The 19,286-nt window shown below is 39.4% G+C and overlaps 1 protein-coding gene across 3 annotated transcripts in view; it reads right to left on the bottom strand.

Annotated features, from left to right (window-relative positions):
* Positions 1–1,706: 1,706 nt before the first annotated feature.
* Positions 1,707–19,286, bottom strand: part of LOC149230157 (bifunctional 3-dehydroquinate dehydratase/shikimate dehydrogenase, chloroplastic-like) — a 178,203-nt gene continuing 160,623 nt past the window's right edge. For all 3 annotated transcript variants that reach the window (XM_089378872.1, XM_089378870.1, XM_089378871.1), the window contains 2 exons: positions 2,279–2,441; positions 1,707–2,178 (listed from right to left, as the gene is read on the bottom strand). In XM_089378872.1, the coding sequence (XP_089234998.1) occupies positions 2,138–2,178; positions 2,279–2,441 (204 nt within the window). In that variant the 3' untranslated portion in view covers positions 1,707–2,137. The remainder of the gene's footprint in view (positions 2,179–2,278; positions 2,442–19,286) is intronic.

Genomic DNA, 19,286 nt, shown 5'->3' with positions numbered 1-19,286 from the left:
GCATAATAATACAACCCTCAGAATTGTTGCACTTGTTTTCTCGCATTGGATTTTTCTGGGGACGATTTGTCCAAAAATAACGATGTCACTTGTGTGTTTGCTATTTCTTTCAGCTGTTTATCTGTAGATGGTTGAGACTGTATTGTGTTTATTTCGATGTTTATATGTTTAAATAACTTGTTCGTAATTAACAAGTAGTAGAAATAAACCAAATAAATACATATAAAATTTCTAACAGATAAACTTAGAAATTTCAACATTCCTCATTGGGCTTTGGTTAACAAAAACACTATAAAGGACTTGAGAAAAAACCTAGTTAGATTTCCTTGCATGTGTTTGACTCTCTTCTAAATTGCTTTGTTAGACCTACACCTAGGCCAATGGTGGGGGTCATGACTATAGTATATCTTATATTTGGCAACATTTGGTGTGGTACCCACAATAGTTCAGAGTTTACAGCAAATCCACCTCACAGCAAGGGTACATAACCAAGGTGATTGATAAGGAAGAACTTGGTAAATAATCCATTCTTACCACAAGAAAATAAGAACTCTAGAGTAATGTATCATAACCGATAGGACAAAAGAAGAGACAAATTCAAGAATGATGCAATCAAAAGTATTGGTTGATCATTACAAGAAATATCATGAAGTCATCAAATGGGGGCAATGAAAGATTGAGAGGAGAAAATATGCCATAGTTACAACTAACGAGGAAAAGGAACTTGATCATGTCCTAGCAGACAATTTGAGAATATGCATCATATATAACACTGTTAAGGTTTCTACAAAGGATGAGACATGGATGCAACCGACTTTTGATAGGGAGGTACATAGAGATCATCTGTGGCTTAAGACAGAAATTTATAGTTCATACAAAATTGTAGAATTAGATTCCAAGCAATCAAAGATTGGAAAAATTCTAGCCCCAATTAAAGTATAATCACAGGAAATGAAGAACCAGAAACCCTATATAGTGTTGCAGCTACCTCGGGGATGGTCTCAGCTACCTAGGGAAAAGGCCATCTACCATTATGGTTCATTCCATAAGCTCCTTTATTTAACCTACAATAGTCATGGTGACCAAAGGATGACCCTTCCAACCATGAAACTGTACTTTTGAATAACATTGATCAATTATCAAATGTGAACGATGGATTGTGGGAATAGATCTAAAAGAATTTCCAAACGCACGATGATCCACTTGCTGACAGAAGAATAATATGTGCCGCTGCATGATTTATCTCTCTTAATTATGATTAGCTGGCCTTCGTTATTTTAGACCTTTATTATTATGTTTAAGTAGCTTTTAAGGCATGGACTATTGTTTTTTTGTATCCTGGGAGGAAATTGTGTGCTCTGGCTTTACTAGAGCCCTAGGCTCGTACAGTTTCTTTTGTTGAAACAACTTTCAACAACCCATTTTTTCAATTGTTTTATAAAATGCTCTGTCCATACTTGTTTTATTAATAATTAGGTGGAAGCATTTTATCCTCAATTAAAATAACCACCTCCAAAAAACATCAAAAATGTGGACGGCTGTACTAAGGCCATAATGGAAACATGTCTAGCACATGGTGAGCCAACTTGCAACTATGACCACAGCGTGAACGCCCTAACACCCAAGCTTGACATTGATAACAAAATGTCGTGAATCATGAGACCACCTTATTTTATTGCATTACATTTCATAAGCATCCACACACCTTTTATTAGCCAATTTTGCATCACCTAGCAGTTTCATTCAACTAAAATATTAAACATTATCTCACAGCTCTAGTATTTGTATCTTGAAAGTGTTGCCAAGATGCCTGAGAGACTTTATTTGTAAAGTGAAAAAACACTTTTATAACACTCCTAGCTAAAAGGATCCCAAAAGCATAGATAACTTCCACATATAATACATATGATCCACTTCTGCTTCAACTAGGCACTTCATACGTCTCCCATAATTTATCATGAGAACAAATAATTTTATCCAGAAGAATTATGACCTACAAATGTCAATAGAGCACAGAATTTTTTTCCAAAAGACAATGTCATTCCAAAGAACCTTTCAGAACTGAAACGCAATGTAGCACCAACAAGCTCCAAATAATCGCAGCTACATATGTCTCCAAAATCTGCCCAAGCATGTCTTACAGTCTGGCAACGATTTCCCGCATTAATACCCCAGGTGCTGCATTTAGTTGAAAAATCTACATTAGAAAACCATGAAGTTTTAGGTGCAACTATCCTATAGAAAAATAGTTATGTTCATATATCTTAAAATGTTTTACCTGGAGTACCAGTAAAGAGTTCAAATTGACCCATGGCCTGCCTTATAAACATTTCCAACCCGCTTACAACAGTAGCCCCAGCCTCTTCTGCTTCTCGTAAGAGTCTAGTAACTTTTGGTGTGTAAACAGCATCAAAAACAAGATCGTATGCCACTAAAGCTTCCTGAACAGTAAATCATGCATAAAAAACGAGATCGTATGCCCCTAAAGCTTCCTTAACAGACTCATGCATCAAAAACAAGATCGTATGCCCCTAAAGCTTCCTGAACAAGTAACTCGTGCATCAAAACCACCCTTTGAGTTCATGTCATCGAATGAAATAAGTATCTTTCTGGATACAAATAACTTATCCATATATATATGGCAAAAATTGGATACAAAGAACTTATCATACTAATGATAAACAAAATTACCGTATTTTGTCATTCAGGTATGTACAAGAATACCCTTTATGCTGCACAAAAGGACAACTCAATTGCATGCTTCCTTCAAACAAAAATATTCTTTAATTAAAATCAAAATTTTATTAGTTTTTTAGTAGTAGAAACTCAAGAGCTTTGTAATGAACAGAAGTTCATTAAATAACTTGGAATAATGTAATTATGATCAAATGTATGGAAATGCTCCACCAAGTTTATGGGAAGGGGGATGAGGGAACCGGGAGATAGATAGGGGTGCGTGTAAGAGCAACCCCAAATTAGGAATGAGGGACATTGGAATATATATATATATATATATATAAACATGATTCAGATTCAAATTCAATAATGAAATACATTGATTCATACATTATAAATGATTCAATGAAATAGAAATAGTAAAATATTGTATACATTGATTTAAATTCATCATTCATTATTCTAGAATCTAATTAGTACTAGGAAAAATAGTAGATATTAAAGTCTAAAGATTGGAATAGTAAATTGAAACTACTCAAACTCAAAAATGGTAAAAAGTGACAAGTCAAAGACTTGGTCTAAGGTTATTAATATCTAGAGTCGAGACTCAAAAGTTAAAATAAAAAATGAACCACGGCCAATGAACCAATGCTATCAGAACTAGATCATGATTGAACCGATAAACCCCAAAATTGTGAACTAGACAAACAAACAAAAAAAGCCATAAATATTCATATCCATCCATATGATTCCAAACCATTAAAAACAAAAATGCAAAGTTTCTCATATATATATCAAGGGTACATATAACCAAAATAGCACAGAGTGCAATCCATATTTGAATCAAAAACACATCAACAAAGAGACTCTAGATGGCCTCTATAATCCAAAAATGTTCATACTACAACAAATACCTAGATATCATCAAAATGTGTATATTGGGATCCTAATCATCAATATCACCCTCTAAGCATTAAAATAAGATAGAAAAACTTAGCATGTCAAGTCGAGATTTTGTTTGAGTGATAGGTACAATTTTACTAGGGTCATGACAAAGAAGTTCAATAATCAATGCTACCAACATCAAGGTACATAGAGGGCTTGGTGCTCTTGATTAAATCCTACTTCCATACCATCATACATCATAGAATCCAATGAAAACATTGCAATCTCCCCAACCATGAAATCCTGAAAACTATTAAATACATTGTATTTTGAGTGGGATCTCAAATTCTACTTTTTCCATATGAAATCCAATGAGGTCAAAACCACTCTCAAACACCCTGAGTCAATTAATGGTAATATTAAAAATTTAAGGATGGAAATGAAAGATAGAGGAGGATGAAAAAGTAGGATAAAGGAGAATGATGAAAATGAAAGATAAAGGAGGATGAAAATGAAATATAGAGGATGAAAAAGTAAGATAAAGGAGAATGATGAAAATGAAAGATAAAGGAGGATGAAAATGAAATATAAAGGAGAATGTCACTTTTACCTTAAGAATTTAACATTACCATTAATTATATGGTATTGGCAAAACCCTAGGATTGAATATTAGGCTTCCCCACTTAAATTATTGTTTTCAAGCAAAATTCAGCACGGACACCCATCCCTTTTTGATGGGGGGACACCCACAAGCACCCCTTTTGCGGAAACACGTCCTCCACATTGAGGAGACATTTTCCTCTATGTCTCCCTGAGTTTCCCCAAAAGGGGGATGTGAGGAAACATTTTCCTAGGCATCCTCCCATCCCGAGTGCATGGGAAACATGGGGAGAATGCATGTGTCACCATGGAACACTGATGTATTGATTTGCTATAGGTAGGTTAATTAATAATTACCACGTGAGTCGTGACAAAGATTTATAAACATGCATGGATTATACTTTCCATCATGTCATTGATCTCTTATGTCTCTTTGAAATATTTGTTATTGTGCATAATTTATACTTGTGTCTCTTACAAGTGGTATTAGAGTCTTACAAAGAAAATTTCCAAATAAAGATAAAAGATGAATGATATGAATTGAAAATACAATTCACATGTGTTTGTAAATACACCACATATGGTAATTATTAATTAGGCAGCTTATACATTTAATCATAACTAGTAAATTATAATATGCTAGCCTACATAATCTAGCCTATTTAACAAACTTATGTTCACTACAGTGTATACGAAAACTAATCTAGAGCAAAAGTAGAAGCAATGGCTACCCATAGATAGGATTGCAGTGCATTGCAGGCATCATAGGAGATGTTGATTAAAAAGCTAAAGAGTATGTAAGTCATACCCATGCTCAATCCAAGCTAACAAAGCATATCTTGCAATTGGTTATACTAAACATTCAAGTTTGGAGCCCCCTTAGCTACAACATACAAGACCAAGTACATAATGACTAGAAAAGGCTCATAATTGAGTCTACAACTGTAATCCAATTTTGTTGCACTTGACAAAAAGTAGATCCAAAAGCTCAAGCCACCTACACCTACTCCTCTTTCCATGTCATACTCTGCCTATAGTATGTCTTGGTTACCACCAAAGACTTACTTCACCTTTGACAATCCATCCTTGAGATTGTTTCAGCCATCTTATGAAGCAACATATATACCTCCAAGGATCTAACTAAACCATATGTTATTCATCTTTCTTTGCTTGATGAGAAAGTTCACACATGATACATTTCGCCACTAACTTGAACTCTCTTCAGTCACCCCTAACTTGTATGTTGGAGGTGAAGAGAATGTTTATTTCAAATAAGTGGCATCCTTTATAATTCAACACTAAAGTCGATAGGAAAACTATCCCTAGGCTAGTCCACTAGGAGACTTTTGGGAAGGAGTGGAGGCATGTGGGAAAGGAGTGGAGGTATGTGTCATTAGTGAACCTTTGGTGAAGGTATTTTTCTTGGTTGATGGGGACAAGCCTGCAATGGGCAATTTGTATGAGGCCATGAATAGGGCCAAGGAAGCTATTCATACCTATTATGAGCACAGGAAGGGTGAGGGATATGGAAAATAATTATTCATATGGAAGTTGATTGATGATCAATGGAACATTATACCCCATTAACCCATTCATGTTGCAAGGCTCTATCTCAAGCCACAATCTCTTACTCATGATTTAGATTTGATCATGAAGTTTTGGATAGATTATTCTCACATGTTCAACAAATGATGCCAAGTTTGCTTAAACACTTGGATATTTCTATACAAATGGAGATACACAGGATGACTGCCAGAACATTTGGATTTTTTATTGTTGTTCAAGACAAGACTACTAGAATGCTAGGTAAGCTTTATTTTATCTTTACTACCCCTTTGAAAATCTATGGCTCATTTTTCCTTTTTCACAGGCCTCGTTTCTCTCTCTAAGAACAACAAAAGACCCTTGGAGATTAGTAGTAGTTATAGCTTGATGGAGGCTTCTTTAGGACCACATTGATGAATGATATGAGAATGAAGAAATCCCTAGAACATGAACACACTACACATGGGAGGTCAAGAGCATAAAGGAAAGAAAATGCCCTAGCTTGGAGGAGAATTGGAGCATGCTAAGAGACAAAGGGAAATACTTGGGAGGTATGTCCTAGCTTGGAGGAGGCTTGGAACATGCCAAGAGACAAAGGGAAATACTCAATGGAGGTATTCCCTAGGTTGGAACAATATTTTGGTCAAAGGAGAACACTTAATGTCTAGCATTCAACTTCAAGGGAGCATTGTGGTGGCTTGATCATGAATATACCACTTGCAAGAGGGACACTTGGCGCATAAAGCGCTTTAAAAACCCAAACTAGCTAAGAGGGATTGTTAAATTTGGTAGCCCGAACCCAAGAGTATATACAATATTATGAAGACGAAACCTAGTTACATATTTCAACAGTCGGCTCACCTTGAAACAAATATAAATACCCCAAAGGGGTATTCTCCAACACACACACTTTGGATTGCTCTGAAATTTTCACAAGGGTTTGAGGTCATCACTCTCTCGCATATCTGAGGCTCTACTTCACTCTCGCTTGGCTACAGGAGCCTCGCATTCTGTCACAGAACTATATTTTGCTACAGAACTATACTTCTCGTGGTTCATTACAGGATGATTCTCTCACTCAAATTGCAGAACATCTCTTGCTCTATTACAAGACTATTCACAAAACCGATCTTGCATTGCCTTTAGGACTACACTGTGGTTACATGACACTACTCTTATGTCTACTCTCTCATGACTACTCTTGCGATATGTATGTATGTGAGGACACAGTTCATATAATGTTTGCACTCAGTTCGTATGGCATTTGCACACAGTTCGTATGGTGTTTGCATTCAGTTCGTATAATATTTTTGTGGCTTCAACACTCAGTTTGTATGGCACTTGTACACAGTTCGTATATAAAGTTTGGATTGCATTGTTGTGTGTTATCCTTATACAATTCGTATGCACTATTGTATGGTATCCTATAGTACGTATGGCTCTACGATGGAAGTTTACATACAGTATACAACTCGTATGGTATGTCTTCTCTGAGAATTGTGGCTTCTATACCTAGTTCGTATGACTTCAATATACAATTTGTTTGGTATGTTTCTCTATGGCATTGACTTACAGTTGCAAGTCTTCAATCTATGATTTGATTGATGGCATCAAAACCTTGTATTTTCTCAATATCATGGTTCATATTCTTTCTAGGATATATGTTGAGATCTTGTCATCAGGAACCCTAAAGTGAAACCCTAAGGAGGCTTGTAATCCTGATTCAAACATTCAAATGACAAAGATTTTCCTGATTGTCTCTTCTATGACACATATGATATGATGGCAGCTCTAAAGGACATATGAACAGTGACCCTAAGGAACCCTATATCAGTGATATTCAGGTTGGCAGCTAATGATATTCTTGACATATTATAGTGATCATCAAGAAAGTGAGAAAGCAGTCTATGTAACTGTCATCATGACAGTGACATAAAAAGTCATTCCTATACTTGTAGAATTGCCTTTAATGTAGGAATCCTTATGTACTTAAGTGACTTAGCACACCTATGTCTCTACATGATGATAGTAGTAATGCTTTGCTCCGTTATGACAGTGACCTCGTTACAACAAGGATCTCGATGTATCAATTCGACAAAGGTAGGGATGTATGATAGCTAATATTTCTGGTTGGCCCTAGGAGGCCTAATATGTTTAATTGTACTTTGTATCTCAACTGAACAATTGATGAACATCTAATAAAAGTAGAAGAATTGAATTCTTGTTTTTCCCCCTTGAGGGGTTTTTCCCTAGTCTTAGACCAAATCCTGGTGTCTCTATGTGTGCTTGCTTTTCTTCTGTTGTTCCTTTATGTTCTGCTGCATTGTTGTTGATATTGTTCTTTCTACATAATTGCTACTGAGGTTATGATGTTATGGGAATGCAAGATATAAAGGATGAAAAGTACGTTAATACAATTATCTAAAGCAAAGAACAATATAGCCCCAAGAAAATTAACACCGACAAATGATACAAACCCTTCCTGGCAACTCGCTCAGCTGGACTGGCTAACTCGCATTGCTTGGACAACTTTCTCTATAGAATATTTTGGCCTCCCTTTTCCTGCCTCTCTGGCACTAGAAAATTGCTAGGAAACTCCTCCGGAATTCTCTTTGCCGCTCCCTCTCTCTGATGCTCTCCCTCTGGCTCGAACTCTTCCCTTGCTAAATTTCTACGCATTGGGTAGCTCGATCTGTCAAGCTCTCTCTCACACAACTATGTAAAACTATATCTATCTCCATCCCATCGATCTGCTCTTACAATATCTCGTTGGATCTTCAACAGACATGATTAGATCCTCATCAACGACTAAGATCATCTTAGACTCAATCTGTGTGAGTCTCTAGAGCATTCTCGATCATCCTTAATTAATTCTCATTAATTAATCAATTTTCCTAAGTTAGACTTAGGCATTTTTTAATTATTGATCAATTAATTTAATTAAGGCATTTCACAAGCTTATCTTACGAAATCTTTTCTGGGTTTTGGAGATCTCATGTTCCTTAGCCTCTTAGACACAAATTGAGAATAGAACACCTATCCAATGCTACCAAAATCTAACATGTATGTCCTAGCTTGGAACATTGTTTGATCAAACGACGCCACTTGATGACAAAGATCTATGAAAATTCGGCTAACCCTGAATCCTATTGCAGCAACTAATGTTATTTCTTCTATTTGTTAATTTACTTAAACAAATTATTTGTTGTGTGCTACAACAAATATTGAAACAAATACACTGCAACCTTCACAGAATAAATATTGCGGAAGAAATAAAAATGCTGGAAGAATAGATGCACACACACACAAATACAAAGTTATTTTTGGACTACGTCCCCGAAAAACCCAACTCAAGAAAACCGGTGCAGTAGCTGAGGATTTTAATATTATGCAGTAGTAAATCTAAGTACAAGACTATGGATGCTCAAATCTAGCAATTCATACAAAGAAATGACTGACAATAAATCTAGTGAGAAAAATCTCACTCCCACAAGCAATCTGACACTGACCTTCACTCAAGTTAAGCTGCTCTTTGCTGCCTCTACGCAATCATTGTGTTAGCCTACACAGTACTGCGTCCTCACAACTCGGAATTGCTTTCACTCTCATTATCTGATCAACTGTTGTCTGGAATATGGATCCTCATAGCCTCCGAACTATGTCTCTGGCTTCTGGCACTAAATCACTACTTCTCCCCAACAAAATATGGAATCCCCTTTGAAGCACTGTGTTGCCTCTATGTGGCTCTGTGTTGCCTCTCTGTGGCACTTACTGTCTTTCTGCAGTGCACTCAATGCAACTGGAAAAACTTCCTCTGGCCTTACTATCCCTGCCCCTCTCTCACTAGCTCTCTCTCTGGCAACTCAATGTTGCTACGCTGGAAATCGATTTGCCAGTGAAATCGAATTGTTGGTGTGACTTCTCCAAGACCCATTGAGTTTCTTCTTATAATCTCTCGTTGAGACATCAACGACCACGATTAAAACTTAATCGATGGCTAGGATTAACTAGAACTCGATCCAAGTCTTTTTCTAGAAGATTCTCACCATGACTTAATTAATACCCTTTAATTAATCATATTTCCTAAGTTTAGACTTAGGAGATATTAAAAACTAATTAATTATTTTAATTAAGTCATCTCTAGGTGGAATTTCGAATAAGGATTTTTGGGTTTTGGAGAATATATGTATTCTAGCCTCTCCACCAAATTTCGTGGCTAGAACACATCTGATGCTACAAAAACTAACACTCCCTCTTAGTGACGAATGTGTTCTAGCGTTGCAACCCACTGAAGAAACACCCTGTCTCTGTGCCACCTCCTATCACGCTACTGATGTCTGACCATCGTTGTTCACCAGCTACTATGCAACTCTGATATATGCTGCATCTGTGTTGCTGTTGAACCGCTGCCAACACTGCATCTGCACTGCAACTCCCTTTCCATCCGTTGTTGCTGCAACTGAAACAACTGCAACTGAAAAGCATCCAAAATATTAAATCAATTGTGATCAGTATGATGCATCTACCTCCCAAGTCTCTGATTGCTGCTAGTCTTTGCACTGTTACTGAAGCCTCTACACTGCTGTTGAGTCTACTCTATGCCAACTGCACTACTACCAACTCTGCACTGTGCTGCCCAGTATCTGACTGCTACTAGCCATTGCATCTGTCACTCTGGCATCTGACTACACCATCTGCCACTGATCCATCCTGCTACTGAAATATTGCGGGCTCCCGTAGCAAGGTTATGATTGAAGAGGTGGACCTCCTCAAGAATCATGCCCATCCTGTAGCTCTCTGGGGCTACAAAAACAAATCCCCCACCTCACTCCTAGAGGTATATCGGTGATCATGGCAAACGCTTCCTCCAATCTAGAGGACAAATTGTCGATCTCTACATGAGCTTGGTCTTTCTTTTCCTCCTTGTCCTTCTTCTTGAGAGGACACTATGAAAATTCCTAAATCGAAATCTCTACTGCAACAATTGATGATATTTCTCCTATTTGTTAATTTCCTTTAAACAAATTACTTGCAGTTTACTACGGAAAATATCGAAATACATACACTGCAGCCTTCACTTAATTAAATATAATGCGGAAACAAGAAACTGAGCAAGAAAGAAAATACAACACAATGATACCATTATTTTTTGACAAAAGTCCCCTTAAAAACCCAATTCAGGAAAATCGATGCACCAAATCTGACGGTTTTATTATTATGCAGTAGTAATTTCTAAATACAAATTCTGGATGCCTTGCTGGCTTTCTAGTACAAAGAATATCACTCGGTAGAAGAAATTAGTGAGATTACCTCACTCTACACTGCAAGTCCTAGCTGATCCGACAGCGGAACCAACGAGTCCCCTAATACCTCTGCACTGCCCCTACGCAGTCATTGCATGGGCCTGCGTCACTGCCTTTGAGGCATTGCGTCACCTCTCTGCTAGATCGATTTTCTCTCAGGAGCTTCGACTTCATCCCCCTCGGCTTAGAACGTTAAACTCCCAACAAAATCTTGGACTTCTACTTGCAAGGCACTGTGCTGCTCTGCGTGAGCCCTTCCTGGCTCTGTGTCACCCTCACTGGGCACTATGTTGCATCCTCTATGTCTTTCTCTACCTCTCTGCTGTGTATTCTTGGCTCGAGAGAAGATCCTCCAGCCAAAACTATCTTTCCCCCTCTGTGTGATTACCATGAAATCACTATGATGCTCTCTAGCTCAGCAATTCGATCTAACTGATCAACTCTCCGTGTGTCTTCCAAATGACCCTCAAGCCTCCTTAAATAATCTTCTCGTTGACATTCAACAACCCAGATTAGAAGTTAATCAATGGCTAAGATCATTTATGCTTGATCCTCATCTTCTTCTAGAAGTTATACCCACAGTTAGATTAATACCCATTAATTATTTTAATTTCCTAAGTTTAGACTTAGGGGCCCATTAAAAATAATTAATTATTTTAATAAAAATGTCTCTGGGTGGAATTTCCCAAAACTCTTTTTGGGTTCTTTGGAATACATTTTCTTAAGCCTCCCTGCAAAATTTGACTTAGAGCACATCCAATGCTACCAAAAATCAACACTCCCTCTTAGCGAGGAATGTGCTTTAGCAATGCCTCCCACTGAAGCATCACCCTGACTTCATAACATGGTCCTCTGCATTGGTGACGTCTAACATGCTGTCCACCAACTACTGCACTATTGCTACAACTGTATTGCTGCTGACACTGCTACTGTCAACACTGCGTCTGTACTACAATTCCCTCTTAAGTGTTGCATCTGTACTGCTGCTAGCACTGCCACTACTAACACTCATCTGCACTGCAACTGAAAAACATCCCAAAATCTGAACAAGTGTTCAGCATAGATGCATCTCGATGTTGAAGATCTGACTGTTGCTAGTCCCATGCTATCCCTCTGAAGCCACTGCGTTGTTGTTGCTACTGCACTGTGCCTCCCTGCACTGCTGCAACTCTACACTACGCTGCTCAGACTTGGCGTTCTAGCCACTGCATATGTCGCTCCAACACTCCTCTACACCAACTTACACTGGTCCATCCTGCTACTTCTGATCTGGGCTCCCGTAGCAACGAATTGATCCGAGAGGTGGGCTCCTAAAGGATCCTACCCATCTGTAGCTCTTTCAAACGACAGCTCTAAATCACCCACCTCCCTCCTGGAGGTATCTCAGTTGTCATGGAAAACTCCTCCCCCTCGATCTTCACGGGTGCAGCCTTCAAATCGTGCTTCTCATCTTTGTCCTTCTTCCTGAGATGGCACTGTGTTGTATAGCGACCCATTTCACCACTTGAAGCATTTGATCTTCGAGATGTCCTTCTTACGCCTCCGCTGCTCCTACTGCCCCTTGGATGCAAGGGCTGCATTCTCTTCCTCCTCCTTGGGCTTCGACCCACTGCTGCTTCTTCCATCAAGCTTACACTTGACTAGATCTCTCCCCAACTCTTCTTGCTTTAGAGTTGCCCACATACTATCCCAGTCTGGCAAAGCTGCCTTTGCCCAGGATGCTTTGGACAAAGACTTGCCACTCTTCTAACACTGAGTTTAGGGCTAGCCTCACCATCTCGGAACCTTGAGGTGTGGACCCCACAGCTACTAACTCGTCCTGGGTCTCCTGGAGCTTTGTGAGGAATGGATCAATGCACTCCCCCTTCTGCATCTGTGCAGATCTCAATTTCTACTCTAAGTACATCTTTCGCTGCTCGGAAGATCCTTGATACTGTGTTGCCAAGGCATCCCACATCTCCTTAGCAGTCCCTCTGCTAGCGATGTGGCAAACCGCATGATCCTTTACTCCATCAAGGATCACCCTCTTGGCCTTCGCCATTTCTCCCCTGTAATTCTTCAGAGGATCTGGATCTACAGGTTCAACCACCACGCTGTCGACATAGGCCTTGAGAAAATGCTCATCTAGAAGGCACGACACCCTTGCCTTCCAGATAACATCGTTGGATGCCCAATCCAACCTGTCCTGATCTCTCAACCCACTGGCTGCCATCTCTGCCCAGAAAATGTCGAACTGCTCCTCTCTGTTTTTTACTGATGCTGCTCAGCCAATAAGAAAACGGACTTCTTGGCGAGAAGTCTACTGAGGAAAAATTCTCTCATTGTGCTTCTTCTCTCTTCTGACGATTTTCTGCCCAGCAAAATACCAGTAGAAAATTGCATCCCACCAGCTCCTTCCTCAACGCTGAGGCTCTGCGTTGCTCCCTCTGGCTTAGCAAGATTTCGATCTGGAAGTCTTCCCTCTCTGTCGACTCACTCAGAGAGAGACTTTCCTCGAAAATTTTGCCTTCCTAGCCTGGATTGTGCAATCGCTCTGGGGATCCGAACTGTTGCCCCCTGCAGCTATTCGACCTCCTTCTCTGCTCAAATCCGGGTTGTCTCGGACTGCTCTTCTTGTTTCACCTCACTGCTCTGATACCATGTAAAAATTCCTAAACCAGAATCCCTACTGCAGCAATTGATGATATTTCTCCTATTTGTTAATTTCCTCTAAACAAATTACTTGTAGTTTACTACGGCAAATATCGAAATACATACAATGCAGCCTTCACTCAATAAATATAATGCGGAAACAAGAAACTGAGCAAGAAAGAAAATACAACACAATGACAACGTTATTTTTGGACAAATGTCCCCAGAAAAACCCAATGCGGGAAAATCGGTGCAACAGATCTGAGGGTTTTATTATTATGCAGTAGTAATTTTTGAATACAAACTCTGGATGCCTCGCTGGCTATCCAGTACAGAGAATATCACTCAGCAGAAGAAATTAGTGAGATTACCTCACTCTACACTGCAAGTCCCGACTGATCCGGCAGCTGAACCAATGAGTCCCCGGCTACCTCTGCGCTGCCCCTACACAGTCACTGCGTGGGCTTGCATCACTGCCTTTGAGGCACTGCATCACCTCTCTGTTGGATCGATTTGCTCTCAGGAGCTTCGACTTCAGCCCTCCCGGCTCAAAACGTCAAACCCCTAGCAAAATCTCAGACTTCTGCTTGGAAGGCCTTGCGCTACTCTGCGTGAGGCTGTGAGCCCTTCCTGGCTTTGCGTCACCCTCACTGGGGCACTGCATTGCCTCCTCTGCGTCTATATTTGTCTCTCTGATGTGTATTCTTGGCTCCGGAGAAGATACTCTAGCCAAAACTCTCTGCCCCTCTACGTGATCACCACGAAATCACTGCGTTGCTCTCTGGCTCAACAATTCGATCTGACTAATCAACTCTCGGTGTGTCTTCCAAATGACCCTCAAGCCTCCTTAAATAATCTTCTCGTTGACATTCAACGACCCAAATTAGAAGCTAATCAATGGCTAAGATCATTTATGCTTGATCCTCGTCTTCTTCTAGAAGTTACACCCATAGTTAGATTAATACCCATTAATTATTTTAATTTCCTAAGTTTAGACTTAGGGACCCATTAAAAATAATTAATTATTTTAATAAAACTGTCTCTGGGTGGAATTTCCCAAAACACTTTCTGGGTTCTTTGGAATACATGTGCCCAAGCCTCCCTACAAAATTTGAGACTTAGAGCACATCCGATGCTACCAGAAATCAATAGACATTGGGTACTGTAGTGGCCAAGCTCACCACATCTGAAGCATTTGACCTTGGAAAGGTCCTTCTTCCTCCTGCGCTGCTCCTGCTACCCCTTTGATGCGAGGGCCATATTCTCCTCTTCCTTCACTTGCTTCGTCCCACTGCTGCTGCTGCCACTGATGGTGCTTTTCACCAAATCTCGCCTCATCTCCTCCTGTTGTAGATCAACCCACATTCAATCGCACTATGGCTGTTGTTGTTGCTGCCACTGATGGTGCTCGTCACCAAATCTCACCTCATCTCCTCCTGCTGCAGATCAGCCCACATTCAATCCCACTCTGGCAACTTGTCTATGCCCAGAATACTCTGGACGAAGACCTGTCAGTCTTTGGAAAGGTTGTTTAGAGCTAACCGCATCAATTATGTAGGCTGGGGCATTGATCCTACTGCAGACAGTTGGTCTCGGACATCCTGAATCCTAGTGAGGAAGGGGTCTATGCGTTCCCCCTTCTGCATCCTGGTGCAACTCAACTTTTCCTCAAGATACATCTTCCGCTGCTTGGAAGATCCCTAGTATAGCGTAGCGAGAGCTTTCCACATCTGCTTAACAGTATCTTTGCCAGTTATGTGAGACACCATGTGATCTCGAACCCCATCGAGAATCAGCCTCTTTGTTTTCGCCATCTCCTTCTTGGAGGCCTTCAACTAATCTGCATTCGTGGGTACAACTACCACATTATCGATGTAGGCTTTGAGTTCGTATTCATCTAGAAGATAGGAAATTCTTGCCTTCCAGATCACGTAGTTGGAGGCTTTGTCCAACCAATCCTGATCTCTCAGCCTTGTTGATGCCATCTCTGCAAAAAGTTGAACTCCTCCGTGCAACCGCTGACTGGCTCTACGCACTCCCTGCTGGAGTGGGAAAATCTGCTCACAACTACTGTTGCTCTGCAGTGAAAAATTGAACTTCTAGACTAGAAGTTCCCTGAGGAAAGAATTCCCTCAGTGTGTGCTCTTCCTTCCTCCTGACGTTATTTTGCACCAACAAACTGCTGCAAAATAACTGCGTCCCAGCTGAAGATCTTCTCTACAAGGAAAATATTGCTTCTCCCTCTGCCTCTGGTAATCTTTGATTTGGAAAATTTATTCTCTGTCGACTCTCTCAGAGAAATAAACTTTTCCTCAAAAATTGACCCTCCTGGCCAAAGGGACAGTGTAGGCCCTGAGGTTTCAAACAGCTGGATACATGGTGCTTCAAAGCTCCTTCTTCCAGCCTGCAACTGAGCTCTCCAGCTTCAACCTATGCTCTGATGCCATGTGAAAATTCGGCTAAACTCGAATCCTATTGCAGCAACTGATGTTATTTCTTCTATTTGTTAATTTACTTAAACAAATTATTTGTTGTGTGCTATGGCAAATATCGAAACAAATACACTACAACCTTCATAAAATAAATATTGCGGAAGAAATAAAAATGCTGGAAGAATTGATGCACACACACGCACACAAATACACAGTTACATTTTGGACTAAGTCCCTGGAAAACCCAACTCGGGAAAAACGGTGCAGCCGCTAAGGGTTTTAATATTATGCAGTAGTAAATCTAAGTACAAGACTATGGATGCTCAAATCTAGCAATCCATACAGAGAAATGATTGACAATAAATCTACTAAGAAAAATCTCACTTCCACAGGCACTCCGATACCAACCTTCGCTCAAGTTGAGCTGCTTTTTGCTGCCTCTATGTAGTCACTGTGCTAGCCTATGCAGTACTGCGTCCTCACAACTTAGAACTACTTTCCCTCTCGCTATCTGATCAATTGTTGTCTGGAAGATGGATCCTCCTAGAGTCTGGACTCTCTCTTCGGCTTTGGGCACTGAATCATGACTTCTCCCCAGCAAAATACAGAATCCCATCTGAAGCACTGCGCTGCCTCTCTATGGCACTTACTGCCTCTATGTAGTGCACTCACTAGAACTAGAAAAACTTCTTCCGACCTTACTCTCCCAGCGCCTCTCTCACTACTTCGAGCTCATTCGCTCTCTCTCCGGCAACTCAGCGCTGCTACTCTGGGAATCGATTTGCTAGTGAAATCAAACTGCTAGTGTGTGTTCTCCAAGCCCCATCGAGTTTCTTCTTATAATCTCTTGATGAGACATCAACGGCCACGATTAAAACTTAATCGATGGCTAAGATTAACTAGAACTCGACCCAAGTCTTTTTCTAGAAGATTCTCACCATAACTTAATTAATACACTTTAATTAATCATATTTTCTAAGTTTAGACAAGAAATATTAAAAACTGATTAATTATTTTAATTAATTCGTCTCTAGGTGGAATTTCCTAAAACGATTTCTAGGATTTCGAGAATACATGTATTCTAGCCTCTCCACCAAATTTCGTGGCTAGAACATATCCGATGCTAGAAAAACTAACAAGATCCACTTCAAGGAAGCATCATGGTAGCTTGATTATGAACTTGCCCCTTGCAAGAGGGGCATTCAATGAAAAAAGGGCTTTCAAAACATGATAAAGCGACTTTATCGTGCATTACACATTATTGGAGGCATATTCCCCATATTTGGAGGCATGTTTCCACTTCTGGGGTATGTGAGCTCAAGGACAATTCTCTAAGGCCTTTTCTACATATTTGGAGGCATGCTTCACCTTTGCAATGGGATATTGGGTGAGAACGCTTTGTTTGAGGAATTTTCTACATATTTCTTAAAGATCTTTGCATGAGGAGATGCCATGTGGCATTGTTGACCCTCAAATGAATAATAAATACATTCTTTGAAAGGATGTCATGAAATAAAAAGATGACAAGTGGCAACATGGAATCATTTTATTCGTTCAAAAACTAAATGGAGCGCTACACACAAGGGAGATTCTAGGGCATTCTAAAAAGAAATATTATCTTACGAACTAGGGTTTGATTTGAAAATATAAATAGAGTAGAAGATTCATTCGCTGGAGGTGTGGTTGGAATTGTGGGAGATCCCCTCCAAGCTTAGTTGAAGGTATATTGGGACAAAAATGTCAAGGGGCATTTAAAATGAGGTTCATCCATTTTTTTTTTCTGTTTTATTGGTTTGACTTGATGGACAAAAAGTACTTGCACATATTTGCTAGAATAATATTTGTAGAAAGGCATTTTTGTTCCAATAAGATGTTAGGGTTGAGATGAAACTCTCACTTCATCTTGTTGTAATTATTGGGTTTAATTGATGGATATTTGTTATTGTATTGTCTGGTTAGGTTTGTTCACCTTATTTTGAGGGTTACCCTAGCTAGGATTTCAAGGTTAAGTGTGGCATGTCTAGGCTCTCTTGATCTTGGGTGAAATTATATTTGAGGACATATGTATGGTTGACAGATCATCCCATAAAGAGAGATTCTTACTTGAATCTACTTTATTTATGATTTCATTTGTGGTTGTCATTTAATGATTCATGGTTACACATTATTACTTGGTTGATTTTTGCACCTATTGTTGAGACTCGGGAGTATCTTTGGAAGAGTTCTCCTTCAATCTTTGGCATATTGAGGTAAATCCGTATGGTTAATTTAATCATGTTTGTAGCAGCCTAACGTGCCTCTTCCATATTGTTTAAACCCTCTTGATTGTTCATCTTGACTCCATCACCCATTGGATAGGCACTAGTCTTGGCAATTCACCATCCCTTTTATTTCTAAAGCATAGCTTACAATTTTTTTTGAGGAATTCCCACTTGAGCTAGATGAGAGCCAACCTAAAGTGACAAGAAGAGTTGCTATGGTGACAATCAGAAAACTTCCTAAGTGCCTCTAGGGTTGCACTAGTTTTTGAGACTTGAAGTATCTTTGAGTGCATGTTTAGGAAAAAATAGATTAAAATTTCAATGTCTCTCATTTCTTTGTTTCAAATTTCAACGCCTTTATTATTCTTCTCATATTCATTCTAGTTGCTAAAGAAAAATAGTACCCAATTTACAATCATTTCACATTTGGGTGCTTAGTCAAATAGGAACCTCTTCAGGTGTTGAGCGCAACTTTAGTGAATTTGAAAAAAATACACACCAAGAAGTGCAACAAGTTAAATATTTCGAAATTAAAAATTTATTTTTTTATAAATTACAATTTATGACTCGTTACCGCAAAATCTAGTAGGCCTAGTGCAAAGCCTCACTAGGCAGGTCCAGACCTTGGCGCAACAAGAGATCTGCTACCATAGTCACCTCAACAACCTTTCTCTAACTATTTAATGGTATTTACACAAGGGAGACTTCCCTATATAGATCATCTAAGGATATTCAATAAGAATGGTTCAAGGTGATGGATGAGGATAAATGACTGGGAGGATACTGGAGGAGCCTGGAGGGTTAAAATAATCTCTACCAAAGTACAAGAACTGTGTCCCTAGACCTCTTAAGCAAATTATAGGGCTATTATAAGTTAGGGTTTGACAGAATTTCAACGATAGGCCATGCAATGTCATATAACAACCAAAAGAAATAGTCTTACAATGATTAAT

The sequence above is a fragment of the Pinus tabuliformis genome, chromosome J (assembly GCF_031772625.1).
Source record: "Pinus tabuliformis cultivar Carrire ecotype Pingquan chromosome J, CPIR1, whole genome shotgun sequence".
NCBI lineage: Eukaryota > Viridiplantae > Streptophyta > Pinopsida > Pinales > Pinaceae > Pinus > Pinus tabuliformis.
Note: the sequence above shows the minus strand (reverse complement) of the source record. Positions and strands in the feature narration are given on the sequence as shown.